Source organism: Symphodus melops (assembly GCF_947650265.1).
Source record: "Symphodus melops genome assembly, chromosome: 18".
NCBI classification, from domain to species: Eukaryota; Metazoa; Chordata; class Actinopteri; order Labriformes; family Labridae; genus Symphodus; species Symphodus melops.
This window is the reverse complement of record NC_136708.1, coordinates 20,192,388-20,210,572: the sequence shown is the minus strand read 5'-3', so window position 1 is coordinate 20,210,572 and position 18,185 is coordinate 20,192,388. Positions and strand designations below refer to the sequence as shown.

At 44.2% G+C, this 18,185-nt stretch overlaps 1 protein-coding gene across 1 annotated transcript; it reads right to left on the bottom strand.

The window, feature by feature from the left end:
• Positions 1-4,406: 4,406 nt before the first annotated feature.
• tmem170b (transmembrane protein 170B) lies at positions 4,407-17,253 on the bottom strand. Its single transcript, XM_079368452.1, has 3 exons — positions 16,715-17,253; positions 9,163-9,333; positions 4,407-7,280 (listed from the first exon to the last, which is right to left on the bottom strand). The coding sequence occupies exons 1-3, from the start codon at positions 16,887-16,889 to the stop codon at positions 7,150-7,152; spliced, it is 477 nt and encodes a 158-aa protein (XP_079224578.1). The 5' UTR covers positions 16,890-17,253; the 3' UTR covers positions 4,407-7,149.
• Positions 17,254-18,185: the final 932 nt, after the last annotated feature.

The window sequence follows — 18,185 nt, the reverse complement described above, 5'->3', positions numbered from 1 at the left end:
GGAGCTATTTCTTATCATCATTATTTAAAATCAAAGAAGACAAGTTCATTTTTGTTGAGCCAAAAATAACCTGAAGAAATCCAAGTGTGGATTGACTGGAAGACTACAAAGAAATGAAGCACATTCTTGTCATTCTTCGACCTTGAGCACACAGCAGCCTCGCTGTAGATCTCCGTGTGGTCACTGTCGGAGAAAATGTTCCATGTTTAGGATATTACAGCGAGGAGGAAACACAGACAGACATCACAGCTTCGTCCAGACGGCAGACGCTGCTCTGGTGGAGCCTGGCCTCATGTAGTGTTTGTGTGTTGTCTGTGCTTTATATACTGTACATTATGGACCACTGGAGTGAAGTCAGGCTGCACAAAGGCAAGGTCAATAATGTGAAGTGATCTGCTGGGTCAAAAGACGCGGCCTGCTTCCAGTCATTGTTTAGGCTGAGGTTTTTTTTTCAAAGCAAGCATGCGATCTCCTTGTCTGCACTCGGGCTCAACTCTTGAGTATTTCCTGAGAGGGAATCAATGAGACAATAGCAGCGAGTGGCTCAATGGTCAGCATAAAGGGACAACTCTGAGAGGACAGGAAGCTTTGCTTTATGACTAAAAGTTTGCATATGCAAAGTGGCTCAAGCTGTAAACAATCACTGCTAACAGTATAAATTTCAGAGCCCTGAGGAGGTTTTTAGGACACTTTGTCTCTGTGTGTAACCGGCGTCCCCTAAGGGCTTAAAACCTGAAGAGTTCAGCATCAGAGACCAAAGTTATGATATCAAAGGTTTAATTTTTAAGTCATATAGGCTACAATTACATGACACAACAAAACACGAAGAATACATTACCACACGAAACGATACAATACTATTTAAAACGATGTGTGATGTGATACACCGCAATATGGTGCGATTAGAAATTATACAAAGCGAGAGAAAACAATACAGAATGATATGATACAAAACGTTATGGTACAGTGAGATACAGTTAAGATACAACACGATACAGTGCGACATGAAACGATACGATAAGAAACGTTACGTTAGCATACAAACGACCCTATGTGCTACAAAACGGTACGATACAAAAACGATAAAATACTAAATAAAACGGTGGGAAACAAAACATTACAAACTGTACGACACAGTACGGTACGGTGAGATATGATAGAATATGAGAAAATGTTTCGATACAATACGATCAATTAATTTATTGTACGTCGTTAAATTGTTAGCCAAATTGCTAATTTAGCAAACTATTGTTTAGTCCTCTGATGTTAGCTAACTATGCTAATAAAGCGTGCCACTTTTGAGTTTATTTGGGACTCACAATTGTTTCGATTATTTCTGTAAAATTAAGTGACATTAGGTGACATTTAGAAATGTTTGGGAAGCCTGTGAGTGATGTTTCCAAAACCTCTACAAAAGGTTGCTAAATGTAAGATTAGCATAATCTGTAGTTAAACTGTCAGTGGGTAGCAGTGATAACGTGTGATTTTTAGCTCACTTAAAGGCTCCCACATTATTCCCTCAGCTATCAGTACAGGTCTGCATTATTCTGAGTTCACCAAAGACTAAATATCAAGGTCACATTCCCTAGCCTGTTATGAAACACTTCCTGCCCTTGTAGCAGCCACTGACCTCTTATCAGCTCTGCTCAGCTTCTTTGTAGGTTATAAAATCAGCAGCTGATGTGTTGAAACCAGGCTCACAGGCCATCATTAAAGGACAAAATAATAAAAAAACGGAGGGATAACAACTCAAGACCTTTGTTCTTTTAAATTTACGGCCATGATTAAATTCCTTCACAGTTATTCATGGCCCTCGTCCTGCGTATCTCAGCATCACAAACACATTAGACAGCGAAGACAACCGGCTCTGCTGAGGTTTGGATTCGTGCTACGCACAAAAAAAAAGGAAGAAAAGAAAAAACCTTGAAAAAATTTGCCCGACAAACAAATCCTTTCAAGCCGAGGGCGAAAGCACATTACACGTCTGGAATAGCGTCAAAATGTCAAATCAGATTTGAGAATAGAGACTTGTGTCAGAGTCTGAGTTGTGTTTTCTTCAGTCACGGAGTCTCGGGTACAATGAGAGAGTTTTAGGAGGTCCTGCCCCGTCATTATAACCATGAGGCGTCACGTACTGGAAGGTTTTTTTCTGGATATCATACCACCAAATGAAAACAACCAACTTCCTCTCGCCCTCGGGCAGACAAAACAAATCTTCTCTTAAAAAAAGGTCTCTGCAGAGAGAGAGCACGTACAGCAATAGCACAGCGGCTGATTGTGGGATATTTATGGCGAGGTCTCCTCTCTGATGATCCGACCCGGTGCCACCAGGAGACGAGCCGTGACTGGAGATGACGCCCTGGCACCCCGAGGACAATACAAGCACAGGCGATGAATAATAATGTACACACACACACACACACACACACACTTTGGGCTTTGTGGTGCCAGCCTGACGCTGTTTCTGATCGTAGTAACAACATACTATGTTTTAGTTTCCAAAGCTAGAAATGAGATGTCCGTTTGGATTCATGATGGATGAAATCTTTTGTAAGACCAAAACCAAGAGGAGGGTGTTACTGCGCTCCTTCTCTCCTAAACAAACTTCCTGCTGACCTGAGGACCATCTCTACTTTAAGAGATTGAATCAGATCACTGTGTATGTGTGTGTGATCGGCTGTGTGATTATCATATGCCAATTGGATTCATCTAAAACGTTGTTGGTTTATGACTAAAAAATGAAAAACAAGGCTGATTCGTGTCAGGGTTGTTTTTTTTGTAGTGCAACTCATGGAGTGCATATAGAAATGGACAGCGTGCCTCAGTCTGACAGGATGAAGTCAAATATCTTGTGATGGGCATTGATATATTGGGAATTTACAGTTTTTAAGTCGATGGTGAACATTGTAACCTGCTCACGTCTTTAAGACTGCCTTGTCACTGTGCGCCTGTTAGCATGCTGACATTTAGCAACATCCTGAGATACTATTAACGTTTGACTCCTGGTTAATAAAGCAGCGACCTCCCGGCTGGGAAATTAAGCTTCTGTTGATGAAGTGATAAAAAATGCTGTTCCCAAAATGTCATTCTGAATGTCAAGATTAATCTGCAAAGAAACAACGGCAGTGAAATTCATTCGATGGCGCAAAAAGTAAAGTAGCAAAGACGGGAATTACCACAAAAATATACAATTCTTAATTAAACGTAATGACTTCTGTTATCAGCTCTAAATGAGCTCAGAAATTAATCCTAAATCATGGCTTTATTATTAAAACATATATTATCTCTGATAAACAGAAAATCTGCAGCATGCTTCACTTTTAGTGGCTGCCGTAACTAAAACGGACAGAGATAGAAACTCTTACAGTCATCATTTCTTAAAATAATTTAACTTAAATTGTAAACATTTTCTTACCTTAGTTCAGGAAGTGTTTCCATGCTTTCACCTCCGGATGATTGGATATAGGAGGAAGGGGAGCGGATAAGAGCCTGAAAGAAAAGCTTAAATCTGTACGGAGAGAGAGATGATAAAACCACAAGGGCACAGAGGAGAGTGATGCCTTTCATTCTCAGGAGGAAAACAAGAATGCAAACAGCGCTCATGGGACATTTAACTGCAAAAGATGTTTTATTTCAACCGACTGTTGAGTATGTACAGGAGAACGTTTTGTACATAAATAGGCAACAGTTATAAATATCAGCGGTTCGGCTGGTACAAAATTAAAAAAGAACATATGGTACATTATGTACAAGTGCCACTTGTTTATTGTACAACATTGTCTTGTTGGATTGTCCGTATTGTCCATTCACACGTTATCTGAGCTGCAGCGCTCACGCAGGTTACACACAAAGTATCCAGGGGGGGGAAAATGTGTGGCATTTGGACGTCAGAGGACCGAGGGGGCGGCGGTGTATGAAAAAAAAAAACAGGATTATTGAGCTGCAGTGTGACGGTGTTTTTAAAGTGGAGAAGGGATTATTAGTTGCTGGGTGTCTCCTTTAATATTTCAGTACACACACACACACACACACACACAGAGTCGGCAGCTGAATCACGGAGTCCGGAGCGGGGGGGGGGGAGCAATATTCATCGTGAGCGATCATGGCACTGGGTGTGAAGACTCCGACTGTGTGAAAAGTAAAACACTCTCTGGTTGATTGGTAGTTCGTATCAGCTGTGATACACACACTCTTCTTCTTCTGGTTGAGTTTTTTTTTTTGGAACACTACGTCTATATACAGCTCCGGATGTAGAGTAAGGGCACTCAGCGTACATCTTCAGTCCTGTTCTCATTGGCAGGAAAGTCATTTTCTAACGCCTCAAATTAAAAAGGTTTTCATCACATTATGTAAGACATTGTTCAGTGGACTGCTTTCAATTAGGTCCTCAACCTTTTGGGTGACAAAATGACAGAAAATAAATTAATCTCCTGTTATACCTACTAGACATGGTTACAGCAGAAACAACACTCACACATCACGTCTCCTATGAAGCACACACGCAAACACGCACGCGAACGAACATGCAGAAACTGCCCCACAAACGGAGATTTCATCGCTTTGACAGCAGGTGAGTCATCAGCAGCAGCTCACATTTGGTCCCTGAAATTGAGCTAAAACATTCAAACGGGCAGAATGGACAATGTGCCGAGTGTTCAGAGGATAAAAAGACGGTTACAGACGGATTAGTTTGCTTCTTTTACACTTAAATTAGGGGCTTTAATTTAGTCTACAAAATATTTTCTTAAGTTAAATTGATGTATCAAAACAGTCTGCACACACTCTGTTTCATCATTTTTAAAATCCACAAATCGTCTTCCAAACAGACTGCCAAACCACTTCTCGTCTTCTCTGTGCAATATCACCCTCTTGTGTGCTGAGCTGGTACTGAAGGTGAGTCGTGTCAATTACATAACCATCACGAACACACAGCGTTTACCTTTGCAGCTACAAAACCACACAGCAGTCACGCTTCACCACACACACATCGACCTCATTGTCATCAAACTCATCATCCAACGCTGCTTTAGGAAGTGTTGGGGGGAGGGGGGGGGTGTTTGATACTCGAGCCAATGTGCAAACGCTTCTATAAACAGAATCAAACTAATAATCCGTGGCCGTGATGACAATTAAATGATACAAAGAGAATTAAATAAAGCTAGAAGTTGAGCATTACTTTGGTATTAAAACCTAACTCTTCTCACCCTGCGTTCGAGCTGTGCACAAGAGAGGGAATCAGAGATTTCTGAGAACTTACGAGCCAAGTAATGAGCATTGATCTTCGATAAAAACCGAGCGCATCTTCCCGTCAGTCGCTGTTTTTTTGAGTTCATATAGTAGCTTCGAGCACATTCTTCACACTTGATCTCAAACACTTTCTATTATGTGTCCTGGACTGGGTCACACCAGAGAAGTGTGATCGTACACTTTGCTAAAAACAAGGCAGATTAATCTCAGTGCAATATGCAAAGTTAAACTTAAGGAACATGGGCTGATAAATTAAAAAAAAAAAAAAAACAAGAAGAAGAGGGAGCCATAGAAAAATGGCCGTTAGAGCAGCAGAATCAGTCCGTCTGGGTGGCTTTCCATGGGGGACTTTACACAATGTCAGTGCAGACAATGTTCATCGTACAATGGGCAGAGGAAGGCCAGAGCCCGACATTATTACAGTTTTCTAATACCAATACATCTCTCTTAAAACCCTGAATAAGAGGACTCTGATCCTGATCTCAGAGCTGAATCAAACCTGAACGAGTCCTCTCCTGAGGGCTCGAACCAGGTCATGAAATACTCCGCTGGAACGTGCTCGTTTGCTTGTTGAGAGTTAGAGAGAGAAGAGAAGTGAGGGCTCTCTCATGTCTGTGGGGTAAAAAAAAAAAAAAAACGAAGAGAAGATGAATCAGGAAAACTTAGCTTAGCTTAGCACAAAGACTGGAAATAGGAAAACAGTGAGCCCTCTGTTAAAAGGCGACAAAATCCTCCAACACAGCCCTGAAAGTCATTCTTTAACACCTGACTTCTCTGATGTTCAGAATGAAGCGTGGAAATGAAGATTTGCTCCTTTTTGGGAGTTTGTTTTGGACCAATCGGCTGCGAGACAGTCAGTCACAACAACCTGTGTCAAACTGAAAATGCTTTTTTTGGGACCGAAAAAAAAAACAACAAAAAAAAACAAACATAAAAGTTTGTTTTACAGCCGCTGGTATGTAGATAATGCTAAGCTAACGGTCTCACTGATTCATATTTATAAACAGACATGAGAGGCACCTTCTCAGCAAACTCCTGACTCCAATGAAAACAAACGGCTTTATCTCTCAACGCGTCGCATGTTCCTTTAACTCCGACGGGAGCTCTCGTTGGCACTCAATGAATCACTGTTTAGAACCAAACGTGACGCTGATGCTGGTTTTCTCCTCCTTGACTTCCCAACCTCTGAGGCGAAGAGCTTCTCCAACATTTACAAAGTGCAAAACTCAGAGCGGAATCGTGCTCCGAATTCGGATGGGACTCTTTCGGGGGGGGGGGGAATGAGCGTTGTGATCGTGAACACCGTGGAGGAGAAGAAAGCGGCGAGGGCCGACGTGCAACACTGAGGAAAATGGTGTTTTTGCTGATGAACACTGTTTGATCGCCACATCCTAAACGCTCCTCAACGCCACACGCTTGTTCACCCTCTACAAGTCGTATCTGCTGCCCCCCCCCCCCCCCCCCTCCCAACAGAAAGCCTTCAAGAGTCAGTGGCCACCAAGGCGTCTGGATGTCCAGAGAAGGCTGTTGGCACAAAAGTGATGGAGCTCTGGAAACACCTGAAACATGGCTTTCAAGTTCAGAAGCTGAGCACGACGCCGTCTCTGCACGTCCCTGTTGCTCTCATGCATGAAGACAACCTGCCTGCACTGATTTTCCTCTAAAATGCAGTGTGATTGTGGCAGTAACAGAGCAGAAACACGGGTCGGCGCTCTCTCGTTCTCTCTCCTGCTTCCAGCCCTCCAAAGGGCCAGAGAGCGATTTCCGCCTCTTCTTCTTCTTCTTCATCATCATCATCTACAAACTCGGCCACTTTTGAGCATTCAAAAGGTCTCTGATTGGCTCGTCCTCTCGCTCTCGTCTCAGCGTTTGTCCTGGGCTCATCGGCAGGTTTTTTTTTCTTCACAGGGTGGCCAGGATTCTTGAGAAGGAGATGATGACGGAGAGGGTGGTCTGGCCCACGCCGAACACCAGAGCCTCCAGCGGTGCCATGTCCTTCCCCGCCACGCGGTAAACCCCGGCCACTGCCGCGCCTGACAGAGGGGAGGACAAAAAAACAAACAAACAAACAAACATCAGCAGTGCTGATACACAAAGAGGGTAAACAGACGGTCAGGGGCATAAACACAGCTGTCTGTCACGGCCTGGCACGGCGACTGCAGAGGACAAACTCAGCCGCCCTCCCATCCTCGGTATCCTCCGCCCATCAGCAGAACTTTACCGTTTGTTCATATTGGAAAGGAGTCATCGCGTTCTTGTGTGGCTCCACGCTGTGAGTGGGGATTATTTTGTTCACAGCCCCTCACTGTGTCGACTCCCCGCGTTTCGTACGACACTTTGCTTTCCGCGATAATTAGCCACAAACAGTAAGGCGGGAGTGTCGCACACAAACACACAGTCAGGAACTTTTAATGAATCTCTGATCTGTGAAGCAGAACACGGCAGTTTTATTTGGTGAGAGAAAAAAAACAAGAAAAAGAAAAAGTAAGAGGAAACAATCCAGACTACATCATCGGCTCCATACCAAAAGAAATCTTTTATAAACACTTTTTTTAAAAATATTTCCATTTATGCTTCTGGACTTTTCTTCTGCGTCACCATAGATAATAAAAACATATTAATATAGTGTTAAGTAAAATACGATCATTTTAAAGCTGCAGTACGATATCCATGTATTTTCCATCTGGCAGCACTGCCTCCAGTCAAGGTTTTAATATGGAGATATCACAGGAGAGGGAGCGACGTTAAACTGAGCTCTGCCTTTAAAAAGTCGAGGCAACACATAATATGCTGAGTGTAGTATTTATTTTAATGTGAGCTCATCGCAGCAGTGCAGAACCTTCATCACATCACAACTGCAAGTGAGATATTTCTTTCATTAAAGCGAGCTCAGGTGGAGATAACAGCTTCACTTCTCCACTTTATTAAACGTTGAGACGTCCTCTTTACTTCACCCTGCTGACGCTTTGTTTCCTCGTCTCTCCCTCTAAGTCAGACGTGTGTACAACCAAGCACGCCGACGCCGAGGCGCGTGCGCTCGCTCTCACTCGACAAACGGTCCACTCTCACCGATTGCTCGCACGTTAATTATAAACCGTCTGCTATTCTGGGGCCGGCTTGAATCCATGATGAAGAGTGATTCAGTGAGCTGAGCTGAAGAGCTCCGGCGCTACACTGGGACTGATAGAGGGTCTGTTTACACACACGCTGTGGTCGCACTCTGTCACAGTGGTGACAAAGCAAGGCTGGAATAAATACAACTGTGAACGTATTCAGACAAACAAATGGATATAAATACGGGGACCAGAGACGGAGAGCAGATAGACGGGTAGAATCAGAAGACGGAGGGTTAAGGCAGAACTGGGACAAAATATGGCTTCTCCTAGTTTGATGGGATAAGTTAATAAAAACGGTTTGATGCATATTGTAATAAAAAAAAATACAGAGACTAAAGCTGGTTTATTCTAATTGAAATTTAGGCAGTATTTTATCCCCTTGATCGTATTTTGCATCCTACAACTCCTAGAAATACGATGAAGCCGTTTCCTTTGGCGCACAGAGATCCCACCAGACACAAGACACAGTCTATAGATGTGCGTACGTCACAAGATATGCACCCCCCCCCCCCCCCCGTCTCTCTTTAGCTGTCAAATATAACGAAGTTAAAAATTGCAACAACAAAAAAAAGTCTCCGAAGAAGCGTCCTGTGCTGCAGGGACAAAAAAAACTCAGTCAGCTTCGGTCGTCCTCTGTGTGACAGGAGTCAAAACACAAACTCTACCCCTCTCACTCTCTCTCTTCCTCCTTGTCACCTTCTTCTTCTTCTTCTTCTTGGCTGACTGGACGTTGAACCCAGCTGAGGTCAGTCTAAAAAAAGAAAATACCGTAACAAAAACGAAAGAAAAGTGGACTTACTGGTGACGACCCCTCCTGAGAGCGAGGCCAGAAAACCAACGCTGACCAGCACCAGGGTGATGAGGCGGCCCCGCTTGTGGCGCTGCAGCATGACCAACATGAGCAGGCCGACCGCCCCGTGGAGGAAGAGCGAGGAGAAGAGACACCACAGGAACACCCAGTACCACATCTCTGACAGGAAGACACAGCAAGGAAAACATGAACATTAAACAAAGACAGTTAGTTAGAATGTCTCTGGCTGCTGATTGGACGGCTCAGATTGTAAAAGTCAATCAAGTCATGTCATCGCAATGATGCAAGAGTTATTATAAGTTGGAATCTGTGAATGTTCATCAAGTAAACATAACTCTCCCTGCATTGATAAGGCCAGCTTTGTTATTCCCCGGGTAGTTAAATCAAATCAAGCAGCATTATGGGAAATGTAGGATTCCGTTAGGGCTGCTCAGTTGTGACAAAAATCATCTTGACGATCATTTATTGTCAGCGACTGAGCTCACCATATCTGACTCAACGGATTCGTCATCTTGACTCAAGCTGAACTCAGATCTTATGACCAAGTTGTCAAAATAGAGAAGCTTCGTCGGACACAAGACACAACAAGGCTAACGACGCATGGCGCGGCTAGCTAACGTCAATGTAAAACCGTCCACAGCAGCGCTGGACCCTCTGATACTGGTTTCTCATATTCAAAGTGCTTTTTGGACCAGAGTTTAGCAGATCTGTTGAACACAGCAGCTAGACAAGAGGAGTGACTCACAATTTTTTTTTTTACAGTAAGAAAATAAATAATTTGGCGTAATCGATTACTCGTTCATGAGGAGAAAAAGACTTGGGTTGAGTAAGGGGGGTTGGATTCATTTCCCAAGATAAAAAGAGAGGAGCGTCATCGCCAACAAGAAATGTGACATCAGCCTGATAATCTTGTTTTCATTTCAGCTGGAAGCCAAAATTAGTTACTGATGTAGTTTATTGATGACTGGACTAAAATGAAGGATAAATGAGCTTCTAGTGTTTCAACATTGACAGTTTATTTATACATATTGTCTTTCACCTGTACAGTCTGTACAGTCCCTGCATAGGCGAGTACACATCAGGTCGCTATGGTTACGAGAGAATGGCTGTCCTGCTCCATGGACCCCTGGCTGATTTCCTGATGCGTTTTACCGCCGTGCTCGTACCGGAGCTGGTTTGAGAGCTCGTTGGGAGCTACAGATCAGGCTGCACAGATTCTCTGTGAGCGAGGATTTCAATCGACGGCCAACACCATCTCAGTCAGGGCTCATGAAGGAGGCAGCCGAGCGTGGTAATGGACCTGAGGTTGAGATGTATAAAACTGCTCCGAGAGAGATTTCTGACGAGCTGCTGGGGAGGCGAGACATTAAGCAGTTAATGGAAGATGTCGTCTGAAACAAGAGATCGTGGCGTCGCTTTTATGGACCTTCAGCTGGACTGAAGAGAAATGATTCCTCTAGAAGTGATACGATTCCTCTTGTGCCTTCCTGACTCCAATTCATCGACTTGAGTATTGGCTTATACCACGCTACAGTGCACTTTGGATAGTTGGTGAAATGTGCTTTTCAAATAAACTTGCCTTGCTGTCTGCATTGTTGGTTTTGTTTCAATAAAAAAAAAACTGAATTAGCTTATTTCCAAAACTTTCAAGAGATAATGACTTGCGCTTTAAAACCTGCCAAACAAAACTGTGATGAAAGAAAAACAAATCTCAAGTATCCCAACAAGGCCCGCGCTTCGCCTCCCGATTAGAAAACGACAAAACAGAAGTTGGACCTCATAAGTCGTCAACAGCATCCAAAATCGTTCCTCCTCTTCCTGTCCAACTAACAGGCTTCACTTTAAAACTAAAAAAAAGATTCTGGCCTCATCGTACTCTGACAACGAGGGGCCGTGCTCTGAACCCCTGGCACCGTGGGAGCAAGATGGAGCCAGCTGGCCCAGGGATTATTCTAGAAGAAAAGAGATAGGCTAAGGGAAAGGGGGGGGGGGGGGGGGGGTCCTGCATGGATGGAAGAGATCAGCCCAAAAGCAAAGGAATGTTGTGTAAAAGAAAAGGCCAGTTCCCTTTTTAACGATCGGACGTAAACAGGAAGTGTGACATTTGTTGTGTGATGTAAACATCTAAAGACACAGAGCGAGCTCTCTAGCATGTATCCATCGACTCTGGTTGTTCCACAGTCGACTGAGCACCTACATCTACTTATTGATCGGGTAATCAGCTGTCGAGCCGGCTGGAGAGAGACGTGACAGCACCGCAACACAGCGGCTTCTTTGTCCAGCGTGACGGGGCGCGTCACAGCGTTAGATCACCCACCGCTGTCTCTACTCAACCATCGCACGTCCATCTCACGGGAGGAGAGGGAGACGTCAGCGAGGGGACGAGGATATAAGGAAGCAAAGAGGAGGGCACAGGATGCAGCCGAACCCAATCCTCGATCATTGACCCACAAATCCATGTGAGGTCCGCCATCTTTGCTTCAGTCTCAACAGCTAAAAAACAGGAAGAAGACTCGGAAACGAGGAAAAAGGAGGTTAAAGGAGACATGTTGTTTGTTCTGGAGTAAAAGCAGAAATATCTCAATATCAACGATCAACACTACTGGAACCGAGAGAACCAAAGTCTTTATTTTTCAGAACGTCTCTCACTGCTTATTGCTGAGTCCGATCTGTGTGTGCTCCAAATCTGAGTCGTGTTCTTTCCTTACAATGATTGTAGAAACAGAGCTTCTTCTTCTTCTGTAGTTGTTCTAACAAACTAACTCTTTGGTTCAATCTCACAAAAAAAAAAGCAGAGAGGGGGGAAGGGATGCAAAAATAAATACAGCTAACAATCTGGTCCGTGATATAGAAATCAATAAAGGTCTGCCATCATTAGAAATGTCTGACATACCATAATGACACGCAGCCATGTGGGTGGCTGCGTGTCACCCAGGAGATTTAAGAGACACCTGTAGTTTTTGGTTCATCGTGTCTCACACTTGCTGAAAACAAAGCGCTGACAAATTGCAGCAACACAGAACCCATAATTAACACACACAGAACCAACCGAGCTCACACATAAAGACATATTTAGTTTGTGTCTAGTATATGGGCCAGTTTGAATTTTGACCAATCACTGAAATGTATCCAAGTTAAAGTGGTGACACCTCTCTTTTATACACATGGTGCTGGTATGGACTAACGTGTCCTACAGTACTTGGTGTTTCATTTTAAATGGATCCTTGCGCACCTCCCTAAAAATCTAGCGGGGACCGAAGGGGCCAGGGTCGTCAAATTAAAGCACCCAGACATCCTTCCCGGCTCTACTGGGATCCCTCATCAGGTCCTGCTCACACAGACTGGGCAGCTGTCGCTCAACTTAAGCCTGGACGGATTAACACAATGCTCAACATGGGAGCACGTCGGGCCAGCGGAGGATGTGTCCTACAGAGCACACCGCCATCAGGACGGCCTGAGAACCAGAGCCAAAGGAAATGAACTCAACTACTGCAGTGTAGGATTCAACTCAACTCAACTTGAAAACAAAAACCACTAAAACTGTCATGGATGAAATCTTTTACATGTTTTAAACTATGAGCAGTTCAATCAGTGTTTTGCAGTTAAAATACCTCACAAAGGTAACACAACAGTTTAAGCTTTAAACTTTGTGTGGCAGCAGGACAATCAAATCATGGCCTTTTTATTTTCTGAACCTTTTGAGTGTTTGTAGTCTGGGATCAACCTGGTTAAACTCCCAAAGAGTATAAAAACAATAATAATTAATACTATTTAAATGACCTTTATCTTTACTAGAAACAACAACTTGTTTCTTTTCATTTGAAAGAGCAGCATTGAAAACACATGGACACCAAACATGACGGGTACATATGGAGGCAAAGATGATTGCACAATGAGTTTTATCATCCATTGTCTATGCACATATCGCAGATTCATTTTCAATAAAAGACTTCCACTTGCACACAAAGCAGTTATATAAATAACAAATTAAATTGTGATATTGGAACTTCCTCTTACATATATGATCCGAAACCTGCCTCCCCCACTTACACTGATGGGCGGGGTCAGACACCAAGGCCCGCTGAGAGCCAAATGTCAGTAAAATCTGTCTGTGGTGGATAGATGGTCACAGGCTCTTCGTTTAAAGCACCATTCAAAACCATCTGGTCAAAATTATTTCTGTTATCTTTTTAAGGTTTTAATTAACAGCAAGAGACAGAAATGTTACGTTCCAAAATGTTGCAGTAAAAACACACGGCTGGTTATTTACTCCAGCTGATAAAAAGGACTCTTGGCAGGTCATTTTTTTTACAGGTGTTGGAAGATGCCTTCACGGGTCATTTGAGGGGACAGAAGCGCAGGTGCTCATCGCTCAGAAACGCACCTATAAGGTGAGAGAGAAGCGCTCCCTTCAAGTGCTGTGTCATGTTCAGAGACACGAGCAGCCAAAACACACCGTCACAGCACGGCATTAACTTCTGCTAATCCGCAACTACAGATCGAGGTCTTTGTCTGCACGGCATCTTTAAAGCTCGACCGTCATCGTTGGAGCATTAAAAAAAAAAAAAAAATTTTAGTTGCTTGATAAGGGGTCAGGGTTTCTCTTGCGCAAGCACAAGGGCTGTTGGAGAATTTGAACCAGTGGAAGTAGCGTGACTGCAGGCTCACACAGCGGGAGCTGTGCAGAGCGTTGAGTTCATCCACGAGCAGGAAGAATGATGGATTCCTTCCAGTATAGGCTGACATTGAGAGGTGGGATATGGCCAGCTGGTAGCAATGAAGCTGAAGCTGTGTTGGCTTGCACTGCAGAGAGACTTCTGTAGACATGATGTTCTTAATATTTAACAGATATTTCACAGATTTTTATCTTTTTTTAAAGGAGCAATATGTAACTCTCATGTAGCATTTACAGTGAAACATTGGCGAGATCAGTCGCAGCCCACCGCCCTCCTCACTAGAGTCAATACACAGGGACACTGAAGCTTCAGTGTTTAGCCAGCTTGAGCACATTTCTGGTCGAGTTTATAAGAATAATGCCGCCAAGGCTTTTAAAGTTATATCTGAACTAGTTTGCTTGTCCGCTTCCATTGCTGCAACACCTGCCATGATAACTGGTCTCCTATCTGGCAAACTAAGGGGTGTCTAAAACAGATGGTGGAGGTGCCTTAAAACCATGCGTAGCTTCACTGCTCAAAAACCTGTTAAGCTGCACCAGTAGAGTGTGTTATTAGTACTAAAGAACGGAAGCTAATAGTGATAAACAATAATCTACGTTTTCTGGCTTCCAGCTTTGTTTTTGGTCTCCACCAACTCCTCACTCTCCTCAGCTTCGAAACACACTTTTTTTTTGGCAAGCTAGTAGTTGATATTGAAACAGGATACCTAAACAAACTGTACTACAATGCAACTACTTCATGACATTACCAAGAATCTACCTCTTCTTGAGTCAGTTCTTCGACTGTCCACGTTAGGCAGTAACATACAGGAGCGCGGCTGAACGGACTGATGGGTCGTAGCGGTTTGTCTGGAGGCTTCAGGCCCACCTCAGGTCCAGCTCTTTGCCTGTTTCTTGGTTGACTGTCAACATGGTGACCGACATGTATGGGCTTCAAAAGCACTCCTTCAGAAACCAGTAGGTGACATCACTGTCTGAGACTATGGCCATGTTTTATACAGTCTAGGGTTACCACCTTTCTTGTGCCAATGTATGAGTATGGATAAGGTATGAGAACTTGACATGTTTTCAACTGTCCAACATGACTTATGACCACAGAAATACAAAGTAAAAGCACTGAGGAAACACGTCTACTTCATGGAAGTACTTCCTGTACAGTTTGTTTAAGGGGCTTCAGAGCTAATAGGTCTCTGGAAAGGTTTGTTTGAATGTTACTTTTATAATTTGAGTGAACCAACCTTTCAAAGACAAGCTTGTAGAGACATACAGTTACTTGTTTTCACACCAGTTCTAACATGGTTCCTTGCATTCATATCTGCCATCATAAAGCAAATGTTCCTTTTATAGCTTGCTGAAGTGAAACTGCTGCAAGGACACAAATTATAAACAGGAAATCCATTTGTTAAGGCAACTCCCACGGGGCCTTCAGCGAGAGGGCAGAGTGTCTGACGTCTCCTAAAAGTTAACATCTGCTCGCACACTTCCACCGACCTTATTTATGTCTCAGGAGGTCGTTTTTCACCTGGTTGATGAACTGAGGGGGGATCAGGTAGCAGTGTCGTGCGCATTACTCACTTCAGTTCACGCGTCAGCTTCTCGCAGCTTTTTCGACTCGCCGCTGCAGCTCCGTTTCCGCAAACTTCTGCAAGCGCCGCGGCTTCCTGCTGACTCAGCATCATTAACCGCCTCTCTCTTTATGTTCTTGCTTGATGCGTTTCTCAACACAGGATGTCAGCTGCGTTTCATAAGATGGGTCTGTGCCAACTCAGCTGTGACCCTACATCCCGTCTGTGCCTCACTCTCACTCTACAGGGGAGGAATTCAAGAATGCCTGTAATCTTGTGTTTATACGACAGAGCAGCCCTGTTGTTCACAACATCCCACTTTAACCCGGAATATGTGGTTCATCACACATCTGAGGGTGAAACAGAGGAAGCACATTTCACAGATGGTGGCCAGAATTTTTTTGTTGCATCAAGTACTTGCTGAAGAAGTTTGGGGAGGAAAATATAAAATGCCCACAGACCTCTCCTGTCTTTTTATTTGTTTTATTTCCTGAGAACATGACTGATGGTGTTTCAACACCATGATTGCCCCTTCTTCAAGCTCATTTACAGTATTCATAATTAAAAGGTGTACAATAGCATTTACCTGACAAAGACCATCCATCTTAGCAACTCTGTCAATCACGTCCACATAAAAGAAAAGACAAGGCGCCAAGAAAATAAGCTCGCAGGCGTTTTTGCTTTTCTGTTGGTGAAGAACAATTCAACGATCAGTGCATCACTGTGTTCTAGCTGTAAACAAAAGCCGTCTCTCCCATTTGAAACTACACAAAAGAACAGCATTGATTTTACTCATCCTCACTAATGCCAGAGTCTAGACCATCCCAGACAGATATCCTGCACAGAGTTGATGGTGCTGCCTCTAATTGCCCCTTCATAACTGGACTGCAAGGCAAAAGGATGGAGGGAGGAGGAGGAGCAAGAAAAAGAAACCGCCACTTAATTTACTACTCAGTCAATGCGCATTCACGCAGCAGAAAGATTAATTAACCGCATGTTGTGATTATTTTCATGTCATCCACGGAGTCCTCGGGCGTGGACAGATGGGTGGCTTTTTTTTTTTTTTTATAGCTGGAATTCACCAGCTTGAGGGGGTGGGGGGCGCTGAGGTGGTACCCCCTTTTCATGGGACCAGCTCTGCCCTTCCTGCTCACTAAAGCATGTGAGATGTAACACCACACATGTTGTCTGCTTTAAAATGGACGCGCAAACGGTACAGGCAAAATCCACTATCCAGTAGTCTACACGCTGATTGGGATGGCTTGTGTGTGAACATGAAAACAGCATTCATTCCGCATACCTGTGAAGTGCTGCAGCGTCGTGCCTTGCACCCAAAGGCTCAGCACTTGCTGCACGGACAGATTGACAGAATAATCCCTGTTCGCTGTCATGTTTCTGCCGCTGCCGCCGCCGCCGCCGCCCGGGTTCGCACCCCTCTTTATCGAATAGCTGTACTTGGCTTTAGACGAAGGCATGGAGGAGACCGGGGTGGCATGGGGATGTGTGGCGGCTCTCCCCGGCGCGGCTTGCCTCTACCGGTGCCTCTGTTTCGGCTTGACGTCCGTCTCCGCTGCGGGAAGGGAAGGGCCGCTGACTGTTCGGTTCATCCTCGGTGGTGGCGTCGGTGGTGGCTGTGCGGAGGCCATGATGAGGATGGCAGCCGGAGCGCAGCAGGCAGGCAGGCAGACGCACGGTCGGCTCGTCCTACATCGGCTAGCCCGGCTACATAACCCTTAAAGGGCCAGTCGCCTGCTTTGTGAAGGGGAGGGGGGTGGGGGGGTCTACAGTTTACGTTGACACATCTCCGGGATACTGACGTCGCTTCATGAATGGGGAACAAAAGAGAGGACAGCGGCGTGTGCGCAGAAAACGTGCGTCACTACGCAGCAACGACAGAAGGCAAATTAAGGAATCATTAAACTATACACACCATATTTGTCTGAAATTCGTTTTAGAGTAGTTACCAAACAATATGTTGTAACTCGTGTAAAAATTTTTGTTTTTTATTGATCAATAATCCTCGTTGATCTGCAGCCAAACAATGTGGTTGCTAAGCGACAGATCCCCATAATGTGCTTATCAGCGCAGGTAGGGGGGAAAAAAACAGATCTGAATGCTTGATATCCACATATGATCGTAGGCCATTACTAATCACTTCCTACATGTTAATGTGACGTTTTTTGTTTTTTTTAATAAATCACAAATGTTAACGCCACAATCAAAGTGCGTAAAGTGCCAGCTGTCTGCTGGGGCGTTGCCCCACATGGACGGATGGATGCAGGAGCTGTCCGTGGTGCTGATTGGCTCCTGCTACGTCACCAAAAAACGCCTGATAAAATAATAAATAATATCATAGGGTGCATTGGAGATCAGGGGTGGTAAGATAATAGGCCCTAATGGTTCAATAAAATCCAACATTAAAGCTGGAGTCGACTTGAACACCCGCTCAAGACATCATGTGCTAACTGAAGCACTCTGACAGTCCCTGTAGGATAAAGAGACATAACCTGAGAACAAATGAAAGCTATTTTTAAAAAAATGTGAAGCTTAACACTTGTCTGACACACTATTCTCACATGGTTGAGCTTGAAAAACAAGACAAAGAAAAGGTAGACGTTTGAAAAGCAGTGAGGGGACCTCAGAGTTACGTAGATACGAAATGTTCTGGTGCATTCCTCCGAGGAGTTTGGTATTTTAAGAAGTGTCCCAGTTCAGAGGTATGAGGGTGAGGAATTGTCTGACATTTGACATCTTTGTGTGTCTGTAGAATT